This window comes from Vombatus ursinus, unplaced genomic scaffold (assembly GCF_900497805.2).
Source record: "Vombatus ursinus unplaced genomic scaffold, bare-nosed wombat genome assembly UNPS02014807.1, whole genome shotgun sequence".
Lineage (NCBI taxonomy): Eukaryota > Metazoa > Chordata > Mammalia > Diprotodontia > Vombatidae > Vombatus > Vombatus ursinus.
The window spans coordinates 42945768-42966826 of record NW_020954585.1 but is presented as its reverse complement, the minus strand read 5'-3'; the positions used below and the strand labels follow the sequence as shown (position 1 = coordinate 42966826).

The 21059-nt window shown below is 46.6% G+C and overlaps 1 protein-coding gene across 1 annotated transcript; it reads right to left on the bottom strand.

The window, feature by feature from the left end:
- Window positions 1–669: 669 nt before the first annotated feature.
- STX1B (syntaxin 1B) lies at window positions 670–19255 on the bottom strand. Its single transcript, XM_027874645.1, has 9 exons — window positions 19191–19255; window positions 9949–10023; window positions 9359–9458; window positions 7102–7176; window positions 4004–4077; window positions 3025–3133; window positions 2648–2721; window positions 1747–2205; window positions 670–750 (listed from the first exon to the last, which is right to left on the bottom strand). Exons 1-9 carry the CDS (start codon window positions 19218–19220, stop codon window positions 670–672), a joined length of 1077 nt encoding a protein of 358 aa, XP_027730446.1. The 5' UTR covers window positions 19221–19255.
- Window positions 19256–21059: the final 1804 nt, after the last annotated feature.

Genomic DNA, 21059 nt, shown 5'->3' with positions numbered 1-21059 from the left:
CAGAAAGTCATCTACAATTGATGAGCATACAGACCAGCGTGTGTGCGTGCATGTGTGTGTGGATGCGGAAGCTGTCCCTCAGACAAACTTGGTCAGTGCCAGTGAGTGTGCTTATAGATCCACATATATGCCCGACCTTCTCCCACTATCAGAGCCCCTACAATCTGGATTGGACGCACACAGTGGGGACTGATGAAGGGATACACTCGGTCACGATGTATATGACAGTTCAGGCCACAGGCAGACACGTGGGATGGGGCGATGGGGGAGAGGAGTGGGGGGGATCCAGCGTGCACGCACACCCCAGCACACATGTGCCCACCCTACACATCGCCAGCACGTGGGCCCCCATGGTGCTAGGCCTGTGTGGGGAGAGGCAGGTGGCGAGGGCTCATGCCTGCTGTAATCTACATGCGGAGAGGGGGCATGGGACATGGGAGTCCCACTTCAGGGTCGTGGTAGGGCAGGGAGGGGATTGCTCAGGTCCACATTATGGGCGGAAGGGGGAAGGGGACTGCCTGGATCCAATCTTAGGGGCTGAGACTGGAGTAGAAGAAGGGGGGCGGGCTGGGGGAAGCCTGGAGATGGATGGATGGATGAGGGGAGGGGTATTGCTCCCATTCCGGTGAGAGGGTCTTGGGAAGATGAGGGGAAAGTGAGGGGACAGGTCTACAAGCCCAGCGTCCCCCCGATGGACGATGCAAGCACCACCCCCAGCACCACACAGCAGATGATGATCATGATTTTCTTCTGCAGGTGGGAGAAAGTAGAGGGAAACAGAGAGAGGGAGGAAAGAGAGGAGGAAAGGAAGAAGAGAAAGGAGAGTGGAGAAGAGAAAAAGAGTAAGGAAAAGGAGGGGAGAAAGAAGGGACAGGAAGGGAGGAGGAAAGGAAGAAAGAAAGGAAAGGGGAGGAGAGGGAGAGATGAGAAAAGGAAGAAAGAATAGGTAAATTGGAGGAAAGAGGAGGTAAAGGGGGGAGGAGAGGAAGAAAGAAAAAAGGAAAGAGGAAGACGGGGGAAAGAGAAGAGAGGTAAGAGAAGAAGCAAGTAAGGAGAGGAGGGAAAAGGGAGAAGAAGAAAAGTGGGAAAAGAGGAGGGAAGAAGAGAGGAGGGAAGAGAAAGGAAAGAGAAGAGAAGGGGAGAGGAAAGAAAGGGATTAGAGGAGAAAGAAAAAAGGAGAAAATGAACAGGAAGAAGGGGAAAGACAGTTTGAGATGAGGTGGAAAAGGAAATAATGAAGGCAGTAAAAGAAAGGAGAAGGTAAAAGAAGAACAGGAAGAAGTAAAAAGATGAAAGAGGTAAAAAAGGAAGAAGGTGAGAGAAAAGAAAGGCAGAAGAGAAAAGAAGGGAAGAGGTTAGAAAGAGGAGAAAAAAAGAGAAGATGAAAGGAGAAGTGGGACAGGAAGAGGATGGAGACAGGAATAGAGAGGAGAAAAAAAGGAGAGAGAGAGAGAAGGAAGGAATGCAAAGAGATGGGTGGGGGAGACAGAAGAAAGGAGGAGGTAGAGGAAAAAAGATGTTAGAAGAAGAAAGAGAGGAGAAAGGGAAGGAGAGAAAGAAGAAGAAGGTGAAACAGGAGAAACAAAGATGGCAGCAGGTGACAGGCAGGGTCAAAGAGGATGAGGTGGAAGGTGAAGAGAGAAAGGGGATGTAGACATAGGAAGAGGGCAGGAGAGAAAGACAAACAGAAACAAGGAAGAGGTCAGAGCAGGAGATTAGGTCCTTCCACCCTTTTTCACCACTTACCTCATACTTCTTGCCCTCAACCCCAGCCTTCTGCCTCTCAATCCCCAGCTTCCTTCCCTTCCTTCCCTCCCACCCAGTCCTGGCCCGGCTCCAGCCCGACCCTCTCCCCCTCCGGGCCTTGCTCTGATATTTCACGGCTTTCTTGGTGTCGGACACAGCCCGCTCCACGTAGTCCACAGAGTGCTCCACGTTATACTCAATTCGGTCAATCATCTCCCCCTGCAGAAATAAGGGCCCCGTGTGGCTCCAAGTGGTCCAGTGCCAAAGGTAGCAGGGGAAAGGTCTGGAGAGGGCCAACAGACTGGAGTCACACAACTCTACCTGGCTTTCCACAAGCATGGCCATGTCTACAAACATGTCATGCAGCTCCCGGATGCTGGTCTCCAGCTTGATGATCTCGTTGTGCCTTGTCTCGATCTCATTCAGAGCCTGCTTGGTCATCTGTGAGTCCATCTTGATCTGGGGGGTGGGGGTGGGGATGGCAATGAAGAATGGGCCTCAGCAGCAGACATATCAGATGCATCCCCTTCATTGCAAATGAACTCTTTTATCCCATAGACACTATCAAGGACCCATCCCAACAATTAAGGGACCCATATGTGGCATGCAGTCAGTACTTAATAAATGCTTGTTGACTGATTGATTGATTACTGTGTAAGAGAGAGAGATGGGAAAGACAGAAAGAGGAAGATATGGAGAGGGAAGGGGGCAGAAAGATGTCAGGACAGAAATACAGGGTTTGAATGAGAAAAAAATAATAATACAGAACCCAAGAGGAGGGAGAGTCCCTAGGAACTGTTTCTGGACACGGATAAATGAGCCAAAATAGTTCTGTGCTAGGTTGCAGGATAATCGCAGAATGCCGAGGCTGCCCCCACCCGCCACCCGGTCCCTCCCTCACATCATCCGTAAAGATGGCCAGCTTTCCACTCTCTAGCATGTCCTCCAGTTCCTCGTTAGTTGTGGTCCTTCCAGCTGCAGAGAGAAAGGGATGTTGTAGGGTTGGGAATGGCCCAGGGAGGGGGCCAGTTGAAGGGAAGACTGGATGGATACCCAGGGAAGGGTCTTTGCCTAGTGGAACCCCCAAGCCTGTCTTTAGTGGAGGACTAAAAGAGATGGGCTCAGCCTCAGTCTAGACCTCTCTCCCCACCCCATTCGCCTCCGGGAACTGTAGGTCCCAGATTGGCCCCAGGGTCTACGAGCCTCAAGCACAGACCAGGAGCAAGTCATAATTTGGGGAAGGTTAGGTGGGCAGGGAGGGGAGGGCCAAGTACGCACTGATCTCGAGTTGTCGTTGGATCCGGTCCTTGCATCGGTCTCGGTACTTGGACTGCGTTGCGTTATATTCAGTCATCACCTCCACGAACTTCCGGGACAGTGTGGAGTGCTTTAGGGGGTGGGGGGAGGAATAGACCCCCAGGTAAGGCCAAGAGAGAAAGGCATGAGAGGAGGCAAGTAAAGGGAAAGAGAGAGACAGACAGACAGACAGACAGACAGAGACAGACAGAGAGAGGAAGACAGAGACACAGAGATAGAGACAGAGAGACAGAGAGAGTGAGACAGAGACAGAGGAGGAAAAGGGAGAGAGAAAGAAAGAGAGAAAGAGGCAGAGAGAAGGAGGAGGAGGAGGGGAAGATAGAGGAAAGAGAGAAGAGAAGAGGAAAAGAAAGGGATAAGAAAGAGAAGGGCAGGAGAAGAGGAGAAAGAGAGATGAGAAGAGAAAGGCAGGAAAAGGTGGACAGAGAAGATAAAGGAGAAAGATGGCGGAGGAAGTGGGAGAGAGATACCGGGATGAAGGTAGAAAGAGATAATGAGGATGAACGGAGAAGCAGAGGTAAGATAGGGGAGAGAAGGATGGAAAGAGATGCAGATAGGACAGGCCAGAGATTAAGAGACAAAGATTAAGTGACATTGGGGAAGTGGTTGATGGGTGGAGAAAAGGTAGGCAAAGAGAATAAAAAATAGAGAGCAGAGAGAGAGAAGGTCAGGTCTGGGGAGTTGATTAAGTCCCATTTCCCCCTCTCCACCTCTACCTTGCACCCCCTAGTTTGGAAATGGGCACCATTCACAAGAATAGGGCCATGGTTTTTGACTGTGCCCCTCCAAAGCTCAGGGCTGGGCAGGCTTCTGACAAGTCAGATGATCAAGAGGTGAAGACCCATCTGGGCAGGCCAGGGATGACTCCATGAGACTGTGCTACTGCTTGGGGCAAAGGATGGGTAGGGACCATTCCTGGGGAGGGGTCGTTCCCTCCTACCTGGGTCTTTCGGATACGAAGGTCAGCCGAAGAGCGGTTGAGTCCTTCCTCCTGCTCAATACTTTGTTCGATCGCTGCCGGGAGAGCAGGTAAGCAGAGTGAAGAGTGTGGGGCAGGGCAAAGGGGAGGCCAGCAGGCAGGGAGGGGTGACCCACAAGAGTTCCTATGACCCTCCTTCCCAACCTAATCATAGCTTCCTGTAACAAGCTTCAATTTATCTGGAATGCATGAGGAAGCACATCTTGGGTAACAGTCATCTTCTATAACTGAGAATAGCCATGCACTGATTCCCAGTCTTCTAAGAATTGGGGATGTGATAAAATACATTTTGAGCCTAAAACTGTCAAATGAAATTCAATCTTCCCTTAATGATGTATACGTTAATAAGCATTTACTATACAATGGGCAATGTGCCAAATACTGATGACACAAAGAAAGGCAAAAAAACAAACAAACTAACAACCCAAACCCCACAAAAACCCTGCCCCCAAGGAGCTTACATTCTAATGGGGGAGGGGGAGAAGTCATGTAAGTAACTATGTACGTATAGAGATAAATGCACAGATGTAAAATTGATAAATGGAAATATCAGAGGGGAAAGTACTAAGTGGAGGGAGGGAAGAGACCAGGAAAGGCCTCTTGAAGAAGATGGAATTTGAAGGAAGCTAAGGGTAGAGGTGATGACTGAGAGCTTTTCAAGAATAGGGTACACAGCCAGTGTAAAATGCACAGAGCCAACAGATGGAGTTTTATGTAGGAGAAAGTTTCACGCAGGCCAGTGTAACTGGATCATAGACTGCATTGGAGGGGGGCGTAAAGTGTAGAAGATTGGAAATGTAGGAACCTTTTGGGCCATTTTAAGGCCTAAGGGCTGTGTCTAACAACACTGGCTCTCCCATCTATGCATGGAGCTTGGACCATACGACAGAGATTAATAACTAGTGGCCTGCCAGTCAATGGCAGATTTAAGATGACCGGAGGCAGTCACATTGCTCAGGAGGTTCCATGTTGTAGGGGAAGGAAACTTGACTTAAGAGTCAGAACATGCACTCATCCTCTAGCTGTGACTTACTGGTGACCCTGGGCAAGTCAGTCTGGACCTCAGTTTCCTGTTCTGTAAAATGGAGTGATTTGACAAACTGAGTGTCAGATTTACATACCGGGTTTGGAATGTTGCCCATGGTCTCAGATGAGGTCCCTGTGTTAGTCAGTTTTGCCTAAATGCTTTTCTTTGTTCAGGAGAGTTCTCTGGTGGTTGAGAGGAGGGGGTGGGGAGGGGGTGGGATTAAACAGGGAATGACTTTGGTGTTGAAAAAACAAAAAGCATCAATAAAACTTCATAAATAAAATGAGCGGGTGCAACTTTGGTGGCAGTGTGGAAAGAGCACTGAGTTTGGGGTCAGGGGACCTGGATTCAGATCCTGAGTTTGCTATATCCTTACCCCAAGACCTTGAGCAAGAGGTCACTTCTGGCCTCTCTTATTGCGGTGGCCTTGGGAAAGTTATCTCCCTTCTCTGAGCCTCAGTTTCCTCAGCCGTAAAAAGAGGAGATGGGACGGATGACTTCGCACATCCTTCCCAGTTCATATCTAGGATCTTATGATTGGACTATTTCAATAGGGTCACCGATGCTGAACTCAGAGACTGCCAAGCCCATCCCCTCATTTTACAGATGAAGTGAAGTAACATGTCCAAGATGGCACAGGTACTAAGTGTCAGAAGTGGGATTTGAACCCAGATCCTCCGTCTCCAGTGCCTATAACAGTTTCCTTTTCAAGTATAAAGAGCTCTTTTTAACATCAAAACATTTCACATGATTTTCCAATAATAATAATAATATCTAGAATTCATATAGTGCTTTAAGGTTTGCAAAGCATTTCACATTTATGAACTCATGTAATAATAATAGTAACTAGCATTTACATAGCATTTAAAGCTTTGCAAAGCACTTAACAAATATTGTCTCAATTTATCCTCATTATAACCCTGGGAAATAGGTGCTATTATTGCCTCCATTTTATAAATGAGGAAATTGAGGCGGACAGAGGTTAAGTGAATTGCTTGGGATCACACAATTAGCAAGTGTCAGAGGTCAAATTTGAACTCAGGTCTTCCCGACTCCAGGTCCAGGGCTCCATCCATTGCACCACCTCGCTGCCTAATATATTTTATTGTACTGCTAGTATCCAGAAGCTGAAAAAATGGACTTCATCAATGACTAAACACGAGTATACAAGAATGTGTGGACTCTGCAATAATTTTGCGAATATGTTGCAAAGTAATTGCAATAATTACTCCATGGCCCTCCATTATGGTCAGTGGTCATAGGCTGGGAACCCCAACAATAGATAATCTCTAGAATCAGAGCTAGAAGCCACTTTAGAACACAGAATGTCCTAACTGGAAGGGAACTTGGAACATAGAACACAAGTGTCAGAACTGGATGGAATCTCAGAATAAGGAACTATAGAATGTTGGAAAAAAGCTTAAAGAGCATCCAGGACCAACTTCTTCATTTTATAGATGGGAACACTGAGGCCCAGAGAAAGGAAATGCCTTCTCCAAGGTCACATGGTAACAGAGACCAGGATTAGAATTCAGAATGCAGGTCTCATGACTTCCAGCCCCAAGTTGTTTCCACTATATCACAGAGAGGTGCGAAACAGTACTCAGGCAAAGACTTCACAAGCATTTGCTGAGTGGGGTAAGGTTGAGCTCATACTGTCCAGGGCTCAAAGTTCATTCCCTGAGGATTCTGGAGAAATGGGTGAGTTTTTTTGAATTGGTGCCAGTCAGATAGGAGACACACCTATCATGAAAACACATGAAAACACCGGCTACTGGTAGCCATTGCAGACAGAATCTCTATTCTTTTTTAGTGGGAAGGGGAGAGCTTACTTCCCCATCACCTGTTTGTTTCTCAGTGGTCAGTGACAGGGTATGAGTTTCTACTGTTTGGGAGTCTGGATAAAATATGGGATTTACCTGTAAATCTATGTAGGAGATGGTATTTTTTTTTTTCTCTTGGTGGAGGGATAGTATTTTCCCCCAAAGACTAAATCAGTGAGACCCCAAGGTCTTAGGGTTATGTTCCTCACCTTTCAACTTGGATCGAACCTTGTTGGCCGTCTTCTTAATGTCTGCAGTCAGGTCTTCCAGTTCCTGTTTGGTCTCTGAGAGGGAAAAGAGGGAAAAGGTCAAGTTTGAATCCAAAAGGGTCTCAGAGTTCATCTGGTCAAACCATAATTGACTAAGATCTCTCTCTCTCTCTCCCTTTCTCTCTGTCTCTCTGTCTCTCTGTGAGTGTGTGTGTGTGTGTGTGTGTGTGTATGTGTGTAAAGCCCCTGACAAATGATCATCTAGCTTCCACTTATGGAGAACTAATGATGAGGAACTTACTACTTTCCAGGATAGCCCATTATACTCTTGGTTATCTCTAATTTACAGGGGAAAACTTCCTAACATGGAGCAGAAATCTGCATCTTTGAAAGAGGCACTGTGGTTTTCTACTTAGGGTCAAGAGATATGGGTTTGAGTCATGGCTCTGCCACTTAATAGCTGTGTGATCCTGGGAGAAATAATTTAATCTCCCTGAATCTCGGTTTCCTCCTCTGTAAAATGGGAATAATACTACCTACCTCCCAGGTCATTGTGAGGAAAGTACTTTGTAAATCTTTATCAGTTTGAGTTTTTAGTATTGCTCCTTGTTCTGCCCTCTGAGGCCCAGAAGAACAAGTTTAATTACGGTTCCATGTGACAGCATCCAAACTACTTGAAGGCAGCTTCTCTTTTGCAGGCTAAACATTCCCACTTCCTTCAGCTAATCACGGGGAATGTGGAAACACTAGATTTGTACTCTTGTCCTTCACAAGTGAGTGAAAACCTGTAGAGCTTTTTTGGGGGGTGAAGTGGTAGGAAGCCAATCACAGGGTGGGTGAGGATGATGATGAGACAGGAGTCAGTCATGAAGGCCTTGTTCTGACAACCCCAAGACTGTGTAGATGGAGGGGATAGAACAGGAAAATTATATCATCAGAGAGTGACCATGATGTAGTAGAGAGAACATTGGACCTGTCGGAATACCTGAGGGGCTGGTGTACTGAAATGAAAAAAGGACTGAAATTAGACTCAGAGGCTGCAAGTTTGAATCTCAGCTTTGCCATTTGCTGCTTTGAATAAGTTACTTTACTTGTGTGAACCTCATTTCACTGATGGGCTTGATCTCTGGTTCCATGTTCAAGAAAAAGTTCAAGTCCCAGCTTAGATAATTTACTAGCCAGGTGACCCTCCTTTCTCTGGGCCTCAGTTTCCCCCTCTGTAAAATGGAGATAAGACTTGTAAGTCTTGCTCCATTTTGCACATATCCCCAACTGACATTTTCAAGCTGAGTGTTGAGACGAGGAAAGCATCTTGTAAAAAAAGTGCTTGTGAAATGGGACCTCTCACTATCATCAACTTTTTATTAGGGGGATGAGGAAACCCTGGAGAGAGTTGACGCAAGAAGTGGAGAAAAAAAGGGACGTAGGTGAAATATGTCTTGTCCTGGAGTAGCTGGGGGCAGAGGGTTAGACATGGCACCTGCCTTTGCGGACCTTTCAATCTAGCAAGAGGATGAGAGACAAATACAGTTAGCTATATATTGTACATGATATTACTTGTAAATATTTTATGGATATGTAAAATAAAGTGCTATGTGAGGTCCAAGGGGAAAGTCACTACCAACAATGGGGTTGGGGAGGGACAAGGCTTTCTGAACTGGGCCTACAGGGTGGGGAGAAATTCAACAGTGAAAAGGAAAGGAGAGAACATATAGGCAGAGGGAACCCTGAAGAAAAGTACTGAGGCAGAAAAGCTTAGGGCATGTTTAGGAGACAGAGTACGGTCCACTTGAAGGATGTGAGGAGGCATAATAAGAAATAAAGCTGGGAAAGCATGTTAGCATTAGTTATGGAGGTCAGAAGAGTTCGAACTTTGAGGAAATAGAGAATTAGTTAATTTTTTTTTATTAGAAGAGAGGCACGACTAGATCTATGTGTAAGAACGAGTATTCTGGAAGCACAGATAGATGAGGGTGGTGAGGAGGGAGAGGTGGGAAGACCCACTGAGAAACCTATTGGAATATTCCAGGTAGGCTACAGGTACAGGTTAGGGCCTGTACAAAAATGTGTTAGCAGTGATAATAGAGAGGAAGGGGTAGATGCCAGAGATACTGTGGAGGCAGAATACATAGAACTGGGTAACTGATGATGACAATGAGCCAATGGAGGTCCAGATGACCTTCATCCCTCCCCCTGTCCTGGCTTAAGGACCCCTTCCCAGCCTGGGTCCAAGTTCCTTGGCGCTCCCCCCACTCACTTTCATCGGGGTTGGGGGCAGCTAAGATGGCACTGTGCTGTTTCTTCACCTGCTCCACATCCTCAGACAGCTTCTCAATACAGCCTCGGATCTCTTCTACCTGTAGAGTTTGGACAGATGCATGGCAAGGGTGGAGAGACTCAGGATAACACGTGGAAGGGCCCAGAGGTGCTGGCAATAGAGGAAGGGTCCTGGGCCTTGAAGGGGAGGTGAGAATGTCTCTGATTCATTGGTAGTATGGGGTTAATGGTGACAAAAACCCAAGCGGGGAGAGCTGACCTCAGAGTCAGAAAGACCTAGGTTCAAGGCCCCCATATGCTGGCTCTGTGACTCTCCGGGCAATGCTCTAAAACTATAATTTGCCAAGAAATAGTCAGTCTGCATTGGTCTGGGGAATTCTTTATAGAGAGCTCCTGACATCCATGAAATCATAGTTCTAGCAAGGAAAAAAAATACTCAAGGAAGTTTGGTGGGTATATGAGGCCCAGAGGGAGAGGAAGCCTGGAGATTTGGGATTTGGGGTTGGGGAAGGAAGTGGGAGCTGGGATGCCTGACAGGACAGGGACTGGAGTCTCCTATGAAATTTTTACCTGTTCAAAGAACTCATCCATGAAATGATCCCGGTCCACATGTACCACCTCCTCTTCATCATCACTGTCTTTCGCCTGGAAAGCAAAGGTAGGTCGTGTGCATCTCTGTCCCGTCAAGGTCAAAGCCACTACCCTCCCCCCAAGTCCCCCTCATCCAAGCCCTTCCAGCTCTGGGGCCAAGAAAAAGAGAGAGAATCCTGTTTCTTTGTTTCCCTGCCATGAAATTCAAGAACTGGGTATGGGTAGGGGGAGGTGACTTGTCCGTACCCCGCCCTGGTTCTTTTCATCTTTTCACCCACTGTGGCTTGGCTCAGCCTCAGCCTCTCCCCTTAAGGTCCCCCACTCCCCACGTCCCTCCTGCTCCTCCCTCAGCTGACTGTGTCCCCTTTGCAAGGTCACAGCCTGGCTGCCCGCCTGTGGGGAGCCAGACACAGTCAGGGCCATAGCCGGGGAGCTGGGACAGGAGAGAACAGGAGAAGGCAGAGACCTCACACGATTTTTCAGCCCTGACGTCCTGCGCAGGCCTCAGCAATGCTCTTCTTCTCCTCACCCCCCCCCCAACTCCACTCCACGCAGTTCTCTGCCTTTCATTCCTCTAACTTGACACCCACTTACTTTCTATTGCTTGGATTTTCTTGTGGCACTGTTCAGCCCCCCACCCCCAATACCCACAGGCATAAAGAGGCACACACTCACACATTCACCCTGACAGACACACCCGCACACTGATACACGAACTGCTGTCATCCACCCACACACTGATACACACAGACATGCACCAACACACAAAGGCCCATACACACACACACACACACACACACATTGACAGACACACACATCCCTCCCACCTGTTCTACAGCCTGCTTCTATCCCCCTAAGTCTCAGTGTACCTAGGTCTAGATAGAACAGAAGAGCAGAAAGAGGGATGGACTCCCAACCCTCCTTTGGTCCTGGCAAAGAAGGTCCTTCAGGTCAAATCCAGGGTCTGCCACCCTAAGCATGTCTATCTTAGTGTCTGGCGTCCATAGAGAGCCCCAGAGCAACCCAAGCTAGTGGTCCTACAGGAATCCGGCTAGGAGTCCAGATCCTAAGACATATCCCAGACAAAACCTCAAAATGACACCCTAGAAAGTGATTCCAAAAGAGCCCAAACTATGATGGGGCCCAAGATGAAACCTAGGCAGAACCAAGCATACAAATTTTGTCCAGAGAGAGCCTCAGATTTGAACCTGGGAATGTAGAGAGAGCCTAGACAGAGATCCCAGCGGACGAGGTGGAGGCCCAGATGGGTGCAAAGACAAATCCAAGACAGAACCCAGAAAGTCTCTGACAGTGCTTAAACAAAGCCTAGACATTACCCACACAGAACCCAGGTAAAGTCTCAGACGGAATTTAGACAGGGTCTAGACAACCTTAGCAGAGCCCAAACAGCCTAGACAGAAACATACAGAACTCAAACAGAACCTGGACAGATTCTAGACAGCACTCAGACAGAATAGAACCTAGACAGAGCCCAGACAGAACCAAAATAGAACCCAGATAAAGTCTCAGAGTTTAGAGAAGGCCTTAGTGTCTAAGTAAAAACCTTAGAGCCTCAGGAAACAAACAAACAAAAAAAGCCCTCAGACATCGCTTAACCTCAGATGCAGCCCAAATAGAGTTTTCAAGTGAAATCCCAAGACAAAGCCTAGAAGTTAGAGACTAGACAGAACCCTAGATGACAGAGATTTCAGTTGACATGCTCCTGTATCTCCCATGTCCCAAGGAGGCTGCTGTGCAACCTTCTTGGTGTGGTCCCACCTCTGTCCCTTCTGGGGATGGTAAGTATTTGGGGATCTCAAGCTTTCATTTCTACACAGACCCCACTGACATAAAGATAGAAACACTCAGTGCTCATTCACAGAGAAAGCAACATATATCCATACATACACACAGATATTACCAGACACAATCATCAAAACATATAGTCACAGACACAAAGAGATCCAAAGATTCTTGTGTAAGGGAGCACATGAAGATTCACTAATACATAACATGGACACACAGTTATACCCAAGAATATATGTATATACCTGCCAAAACAGACATAGGACCTATATGAACATAAACATAAAACACTTTTTATACAAATAAAGTCAGATTTAAATAATTGGAGGAATATTTATTGTTCACGGGTAGGTAAAGCCAATATAATAAAAAAACGACAATTTCACCTAACCAATCTACTTATTCAATGCCATTCAAATTAAATTACTAAAAAATTATCTCACTGAGTTAGAAAAAAATAATAACAAAGTTCATTTGGAAGAAGTTAGGAATTTCAAAGAAACCAAGGGAAAAAGATGTAAAGGAAGGAGATTCAGCAGTATCAGACCTTAAACTTTATTATATGGTGAGAGCATTATTAAAGTGTAAAGCGGATAATTTTGATTATTTTAAATTAAAAATTTCTTATAGAAATAAAACTAGTATAACTAAGAATAGAAGGAATGCAGAAAACTGGGGGAAAATTTTTCATAGACAATCTCTCAGACAGGATGTGATTTTGTTGGAATATTGCTATAGTGTAGGAAATGATGAGCTGGCTGATTTAGAGAAACATGGAAAGACTTGGACCTATGAAGAAAGATACTATCTACCTTCAGAGAAACAGATGACAAGTGGAAATATGCATAGTACAGTCTTACATATATGTGTATGAGTATATATGTGTATTATATATGCATATGTTTACAGATACATAAGTATATATACATCTTAGTTTAACTGTAAACTTCTTTAAAGCAGGGATAGGAGGAGGAAGGGGAAAAAAATAAAGTAAAAAGCGCACAGCAAAGGACAAAAGAAAACCTACAAGGAAGCAAAGAAAAACTGGGTAGCTTTGAAAAAAATGTACAGCATTTATTACATAGGTTTTCTTGAAATGGAAATTTATTGTTGTTTATTGAATCTTCTCATATTCTGCTGTGTACATGGAAATGTTTTTTTTTCTTCTCCTTTCCTTTAAATTTAAGTTTAAAATGAATAAAAAAAATTACCAAAAAAAAGAATATATGTATAGGGGTACACATAGACATGGGAACAGTTAGACATATTAAGACACACTCAGAATCCCCCAGGAACATATGTATGGGGGCACAGCCAGATTCAGGAGCATAGGGTAGGTGTATACCAGGGAGAGACACCTCTCTATGGTACATGGTCACACACACACACAACAGGGAAATTTGCACCAGAATACACCTCAACATATCTACCCATGGACAGGTACCCACACAACGAGACATAGCACAGAAGACACACACACACACACACACACACACACACACACACGGATACACATAGATGAACTCAATATACACATATTCCCTTTCTGTTTCTGTTCTGTTTTTTTTCCTGCCTTCTCTAGCTGCTACCTTCCTGAGGCCTCTGGCATCAATCTCAATTCCTGTACCTGTCTCTTCTCAACCCTCTCTTCCCATCTCTTTCAGGCACCCCTGTCAATCTTCTTCTTCTTCCTCTTCCTCCTCCCTCCTCACACCTACCTTCTTTAGCACTAGTGCCTGGAGGACATGCCAACCTCCCCTTCCTGCCCCCTGAAGATGGACCTCAGCCCCGGGCTCCCAAAGGCCCCAACAAAAGGCTCTTTCTGACCTCATAAGGATGAGTGGTAATGATTCAGGAGAAAACCAGGTACTGCATAAAAAACTGTTGAAGTGAAAAACTCTCCCTGAAGAAGCTACTCCCTCTGGAGACTTTTGCTTAAATTCTCAATTCTATCCTCCTTTCTATAAGTCACTGGATCCCTCCACCTCTGGGCCAAAAAACCTGAGAGCTTTCTTATTCCCAGCCTCCCTCCCTCCATCCTGTGATGGCCTTAGAAATTTCTTCTTGAGGCCTAGCTTGTGTTCCTTCAGCTGCTTCTCCAATGAATTCCTTCACAGTTTGATCTGTGAGGGAGGCAGGGATGTGAGTCTATTACCCTCATTTAAAAGATGAGGAAATTGAGGTTGAGGGACCTGAAGTGACTTGCTCAGATCAGAGCCAAGACTGAAATCCAGGCCTCCTGACTCTCTGACCAGTGATCTTTCTTTTTCTTTTTCTTTTTCCTTCTTTTTTTTTTTTTCAGTGATCTTTCTATTGGCCCTCACAGCACGCCTGTCTTCTCCCAAGGTCTGAAAATCATGTTGCTTTCCACCAACAGGCTGTTTCTACAGGTAGCTGATCTCTCTTTCTCCACTTGGGTGGGCTCCTTTTTCTCCTCTCTGGCTCACTCATGGAAGGAATCCATCGTGCCAGTTTCCTCTTAGTCATATGTACATTTGGGGGCCAATCTCAAGGTTGGTCACTGCTATTCATCAGTCTTTGTCCAACTTCAAATCACTACCTCTGGAATTAGATTCTAGGTTTTAGTCCCAATTTTGCTATTGACTGCTTGTATATCCTTGACCAACTCTCTTCCTCTCCACAGGCCTCAGTTTTTTTTACTGTAAAAAAAAGGGGGGGGCGGGGTTGGACTGGATCTTGTTTTTTTTACATTTTGTTAACTGTATTTCAACATAATTGGCTTCCTCTATAATCATACATAGTTTATTTTGTGCTTTTACAAACATTATCCCGAGAAGAAGTCCATAGGTTTCACCAGACTGTCAAAGGGATCCATAACCCAAAAAAGTTTTGACCCTCTGCACTGACCTCTAAGGTCCCTTCATTATGGTGCTCTACAATGTCTTAAAAGGTCCCTTTTCAGTATGATTCCAAGAAAAATGAATACAGCTTCTCAGTCTTAGAGGAATTAGACCCAGACTAAAAGAAAGCATGTTGCAGGCAGGTGAGATTTTAAATGAAAATGGAAAACGTCCGTGGTTTTCCATTCCTCCCCAACCCCCACAACTTCCAAAATCTTCTAAGGAAAGATTGAGGCTCTGTAACCTGCAGAGGAGGGCCCTGAACACAGGCTATGTGAGAGAATCTCAGCTGCTTATATGATGCCTCCCTTCCAGAGCTACCCTCTCTCATCTTTTCCCCAAGCCTCCTTCTCAGAACCTCCAACCCAGGGTTTCCCTGCCTTATATCTCCAGCACACCAGATCTCGGGCTGCTGCCTCCAGCTGGCTCCAGATTGTAAGCCTGCAGGAGGGTGCAAAGCTTGGGCCTCCAGCCGGCCTAAGAGCTGTTACTCAGGCACTGGCTCACTCAGGGAAATGCAAGCAGGGAGGAGGCCATCCAAATCCTGTCTTGCCTCCTGCCTGGTAGGGCCAACCCTTTTAGGGCCCCATAAAGCCAAATTCCTTGGGAATCAGAGACCCACAGATGATAAGGGAGACTAGAAGGGAGAGTTTGGAGAAGAGAGATAGAGAGAGAAAAGGAGAGACACAGAAAAATACAAGATGGAAAGGGGAAAAATAAAGAGATAGATGCAGAAAAGAGAGAGAAGGGGAGAAAAAGAAAGGAAAAAAATGGAGAAAACAGAGAGAAGGTAGATACAAACCTAAGTGAGAGAGTTAGTGAAAGGAACAGAGGCAGAGAGAGCCAGTACACATGAGCAAAAGGCAGGGAAGCAGTGACTGAGAGACAGATGGTGATGGAGAGACATATAGAGATGACAACCAAAACAGAGAGACACGGAGATCGCAACCCAAACAGAGAGACACATAAGCAAACTGGGTGAGAGATCAAATGGAAAACACGCAAGCCTGCGTGCACATGTGCACACACATTCTCCCTCTCTGTCTCTCTGTCTCTGTTTCTCTCTCTCTCTGTCTCTCTCTCCCCCTCCCCTTCTCTCTTTCCCCTGGGAGAATATTAGCTCCCTTTGGGGCAATTATGCCCAAATCTGAGTTCTAATGGGGCCAAGAGTAGTTGTTTTAATTGCTTCTGTCCTTCCGGCTCCCCTATCTTGATCCCGTCTCCATTCCCTCCCTCTCTCTTTCCCCTTTCTCTCCTGGCCCCTTTCCCACATCCCTTCTCCTCCCATGACTTGAACCTTCTTCCAATTCCTTTCCCTTTCCACTCCCCAGAACTAGGTCCCCTTTCCTTTACCCCCTTCCTGGCTTACTTTTTAAATGTTCCAATCTCACCCCTTACCCCCTCTTCATTCTTCCCCATCCCTTTTCCTTTACCCCCAGGGCTGGCTTCCTCCCAGCCCAGTTCTTTTCTCACTCCAGGGTGCCTCTCACTATCTCCTTCTCGTTTATACCCTAAGTTCTGACACTAAATATCTCTTTCCTTCAAGTATGTGTTGTTTCTTATTCACTTCTTCTTCCATCTGTTCTGTTCTTTATCCCTCCATATCTCCAAGTCATCACTTCACCCCTGTCTCTGATCTCCTTTTCTGACCCTAACTCTAACAGGGGTTCTTAACATTTTGGGGAAAGGGGGAATCATGGACCTCTCTGGTAGTCTGGTGAAGCCTAATTCTACTGTGGCTTATTGTTTACATGAAGGAGGCTCAAATTCAGTTAGAGGTTAGTGAAAAAAAAAGATATATAGATATAGATATAGATTTTTCCCCATCCACTACCACAGACCAACTGAAATCTATCTACAGACCCAGGTCAGGAACTCCTGCTCCAGTCCCTGTCTCCGTTTTCCCAAATCTCTCTCTTCATCTAAGGCAGTTTTCTGTGTCTTGTCCTTGAGCTCATTCACTCTCCTAACTCTTCCTACAGTCTTCTGCTTTCCCAGTCTTTCTGCTGCCGTGTTTTTTGGCCTCTCTATTTCTCCCCAGTCTCTCAATCCAGCTCCTGTTCCCTCCTGATCCCGTGTTCTTTTCCATCTTCACCCTCGAGGCCTTACCTCCTTTTCCCTCCATCTGTCCTCCCCAGTTTCAGGCATCCATTGCCCCTTCTGGTGTGCCCAGCTGCTCCTGACTTCCACCTCTTACAACCTCCTGACTCCAACCATTCCTGCAGCTCCCTCTTTCCCCTTTCCCCACAGGCTCCATCATTTTCCTTCTCTAGGTTCCCCTATCAACCCTCTTCTTTTCCCCTTTCCAGTCCTGTCCTTTCCCCAAATCCAAGGCTTCACTCCATAGGCTTAGGTCACCAATCAATGACTACCTCAGTCCAATAATGTCCTCCCCTCCTGCTGTTTCCCAGTACATTCTAATGTGCCTCCAAAACCTAGAGGGGACACATCTGTCTCATTTCTCTGAACTATCCCCCTATACCCCAAAGCTTTCCAGTTCTTCCTAGTATCTCCCTCCCCAGTGTCTTTCAATCTGTCTCCTCTAATACCCTTTGAACTTCACCCCAAAAATATGACAGCCACAACAATCTTCACTCAGTCTCCCCCCTTCCTCTCTCTCCCCTCCCAGCTTTCCTCTTCTCTTTACTAGAATTTAACTCCTCCAACTCTTCCTAAAGCAATGGAGGCTTTTACTATCCTACCCTGACCCCTCCCCCTACCGGTATAAATGGTCATTGATTGACTAACAAGTATATCAGGTCCTGATCTCCCAGAATGACTGTGCCAGCCCCCAGTTGCTACTCCCAAGAACTCCCCAGCTCCTCCAACCCCTCCTTCCAACATTTGGGTGACAATTCTGCCACCTCCACAATTCCTCACATCCCAGCTAGTGTCTCCTTGGCCCACTCAGATATGAAGTTTCCTCCCCTTTCACCTCCCCCTAGAATAACCCTTTCAGAAAATATTCAAGGACCCTCTAGATTCTCATTCTTTCCTTTTATACCACAATCCCACAAATTCAGTTTATCCCAAGCCATATAACCTGTCTCCCTTTCCCTGATATCCCTTCTTCCTAAAATCTGGGGAGCCCTATCCTTCAAAATGACATCTCCCAACCCTCAGCTCCTTCCTTCTGTCTAAAGTGTCCCAGTTCCCTCTCCACTAGGCGACTCAGTTTCCTAAACCACTTTCTTTAACATTCCTTTTCTCTTGTCTCTAAAATCTCAAGGACTAAGTATCAATGCCCCTTCTCACTACCCTCAGCCATCAATCCCTTTTCTCCCCCTTCTCTGGGAGCATCCTAATTTTATACAAGGCCTTGAATTATCATCCACCCCTTCAAACCAAATACCTTCATTTCTATCCAAATGCTTCCAAGTCTCCATGTTTCTCTCAGTCCTCATCTCAATGTTCCTAATCACTGGAATCCTTCCTCATGGGCCCATGGACCCCTCCCTCCTCTTCAAATTCCACATCCCATACTCACCTGGGCTTTTCAATTCTCCTTCCAAAATAGCAACATCTCCTCTACAAAACGTGTGACCCTCAACCCCTCAAACTTATCCTTCCCCCAAGTCTCCTACTGCCCCTTAGGGTCCAGAGTTTCCTATCTCTATCATCTTCATGCATCTCACCTTCCCCCAGACATAGGGGACTTTTGCTGCCCCAAACCACTTCCCATCACGTTCCCCAATCAGCATACCCAGTACCTTCTTGTCAGTCCAAGGCGCTTTCCCATCCCACACAAACTATCACGGTGCCTTGTTCCCCTGAGCCATTCTCCGCCAACTCCCCTTTCTCCCACATCTCATATCTGGTCCCAAGCCCAATCCAATATTGGGGTGTCTTAACAATTACAGTTGCTGCCTATCTATATCTCCTCCCTCTAGGCCTTTCCAAGCTCTCTCAGGTTCTTAAAATCTCAGGAACTCCCATTCAGAAAAAAGGTGGGGGGACATACTGACACAAGCCCCTTCCCCCACATTCTTCTTCCTCAGCTACCCAAGGTTTCCTCTTGAGCTGTTCAGTGTTCTTCATTCCCCCCAATATTAAGATTCCCACTGAAGACACTGGGGCACATCAGTTTGTTACACAGCTACCAATAAAGTCGATTCTAGTCCTTACAGTCTCTCTCATTCTCCCAAATGTCATCATATGACAGTCTTTGGGCCCCAGACCCCTTCATCTCCCATCTCCAGGGGGCCCTTCTTCCCTATTCTCTCCTAAACATGTCCCATCCCCTGCCATATATTAGGGACTCTCTTGGAAATACAGAGTATCAGAGGCCCCAGTCTACCTCCCCAAATTCCTCTTCTTATCTTAGTCTCCTAATCCTTCCCAGGCTTTCCCAATCCCCTCAGAATATGGGGGTACACTCTGGAAATACTGGAATCCCCCTGAGATAACCTGTATATCCATCCCATTAAGCCACCTCTCGTAGAATTCTCCGCCCCTCATCGCAATGCCTTCTCCATGCCCCCTCCCCAAATAACGGGGTGCTTGTTGCCCCCTGATTCTCTCTCACCCCACTTCCTCCCTCCCCCCCCAGCTCACACTCCGCAGCTCCTGGGTCCGATCCTTCATCTTGCGGCGGCTCCTCCTCCTCTTCCTCGTCTCTTCCCCCTGCCTCAGCTGTGAGGGGGCACGGGCCGGGGGCGCAGGGGTTCCCCGGAACCTGGAGACTAGAGGGGTACCTGAGCCACCTGGGTTCCCCAGGGGAGGGGGCAGGGGACCGAGCCTGGCCGGAACAGGGGTAGGATCAGGGGCCTGGGCCGGGCTCGGCTGTACCAGGGCTGCGGTGGCGATGCGGCTGCGGCAGAGGGATGGAGGGATGCGGGAGAGGAGGCGCGGGGGAGGGGGGAAGGTGGAGGGGAGGGAGGGGGAAGAACGGGGTGGGGGGGAGCAGGAGGCATGCGCAACTCAGGGTCTGGGGGCGCCTGGGGGATGTAGTCCGGGGGAAGGGAAGAAAAAAGGGAAGGGAGGGGAGGGTAGAGAGGGATGAAATAGAGGGAAGAGAAGGGGTGGTAGGAAAGATTCGTTGTGATGGAGAGAAGGGAAGGTCAGAACAGGCACGCACAGAGAGACAGAAGCAAAGAGCTAGACACAGAGACAAAGAGAGACAGAGATGCAGAGACACAGAGACAGAAACAGACACAGGAGCCCAGACAGAGACAAAGACACAGAAAAGAAGGGTGATTAAAAAGGATTTGAAAGGGGCAGATAGGGAAAACGAAGGGTAGGGTAGCAGGGAGGGTAGTTGATGTGTCTTTTTTTTTTATATCAGTTCATGGTTTGGGTTTTGTTTGTTTTGCCAGTGTATCTGTGTGTTTCTCTACCACTGTGTGTGTATACATGCCCTTGTGTTTCTATCTGTGTGTGTGTGTGTGTGTGTGTGTGTGCAAACTTTGGAAAATAAAAATAATGTGAATATTTTCATTGTGATACCAGACACAGAGGAGCCAGTTCTAGACTGCAGAGTCCCTGGTGCATCCTGGAGCCTAGACACCAGCAGATTCATACTGCCCTCCCCCCACCCCCAACAACCTCTACCCCACCACCATCCCCCCTCCATAGATCTCTATTTGCTGCATTGGTTGCCCAATAAGTTTTAATTCACAAAGCCCCCATCTCTGCTAAAGACATCCCAGCAACACATTGAAAGATGATATAGACGTGACTCCATGAACACAGTTTTTATTTTTGAAATGATAGATAAAAACCAACAGAGGAACAACTAGACAGACACACCCTCACACCTTGACTCAAATGGAAAGACATTCTGGCACATACACAAATTTGGATGGGTCCAGCTATGTAAAGACACCCAGAGCAACAGGAGGGATGGGTAACTGGGGTTTTGCTCCAAATTCCAAATTTAGAGAATGCTGTGTTTAGAAGACAGTTTTACATACTTCAGTAGCTAGAATTGACAGTTTAACGATTGGTTAACAAAAATAGAGGCAGTGTGGTGCAGTGGGTAGAGAGCTGGCCTCTAAGCCGGGAAGACCCAGGTTGGAGTCTAACCTCTGACAAATACTGGCTGTGTGACCCTGTGTAGTCCCTTTCCTTTCAGTGCCCTAGGCAACTCTCTGAGACTAAAAGTTGTAGAAAAAGTGCCAACTTGCTTTGAGAGAAGGAATTTCCTCTCTTGGAAATTTTCAGTGCCAATGAAACCATAAATCCAGTCACTATCCCCGTGATAAAAATCAGTTTTAAATAAAGAAGCTAACCAAATGGTGGCATAGGGTGAATTCTTCCCCTGAGTTATCCATTCTGCCCACCCCCAATTTACTGCTTGTCCCTTGCTCCTTTGTGGTCCTTGTCCTACTAGCAAAAATCCCTAGGGAGGGCTCACTCAGTGGGCATGACACTTCCCCCTCCTTTTCCACAACTACCGTTGTTATCATCATCATCAATAAACTT

Excerpts from the sequence above, each read along its gene's own strand:
- STX1B (XM_027874645.1), bottom strand. The coding sequence starts at position 19,220 with ATGAAGGATCGGACCCAGGAGCTGCGGAGT. Across the intron at positions 7,177-9,358 it reads TGCCCCCAACCCCGATGAAA|AGACCAAACAGGAACTGGAA; the intron begins GTGAGTGGGGGG and ends TTTCCCTCTCAG. Across the intron at positions 3,134-4,003 it reads TTCGTATCCGAAAGACCCAG|CACTCCACACTGTCCCGGAA; the intron begins GTAGGAGGGAAC and ends CACCCCCTAAAG.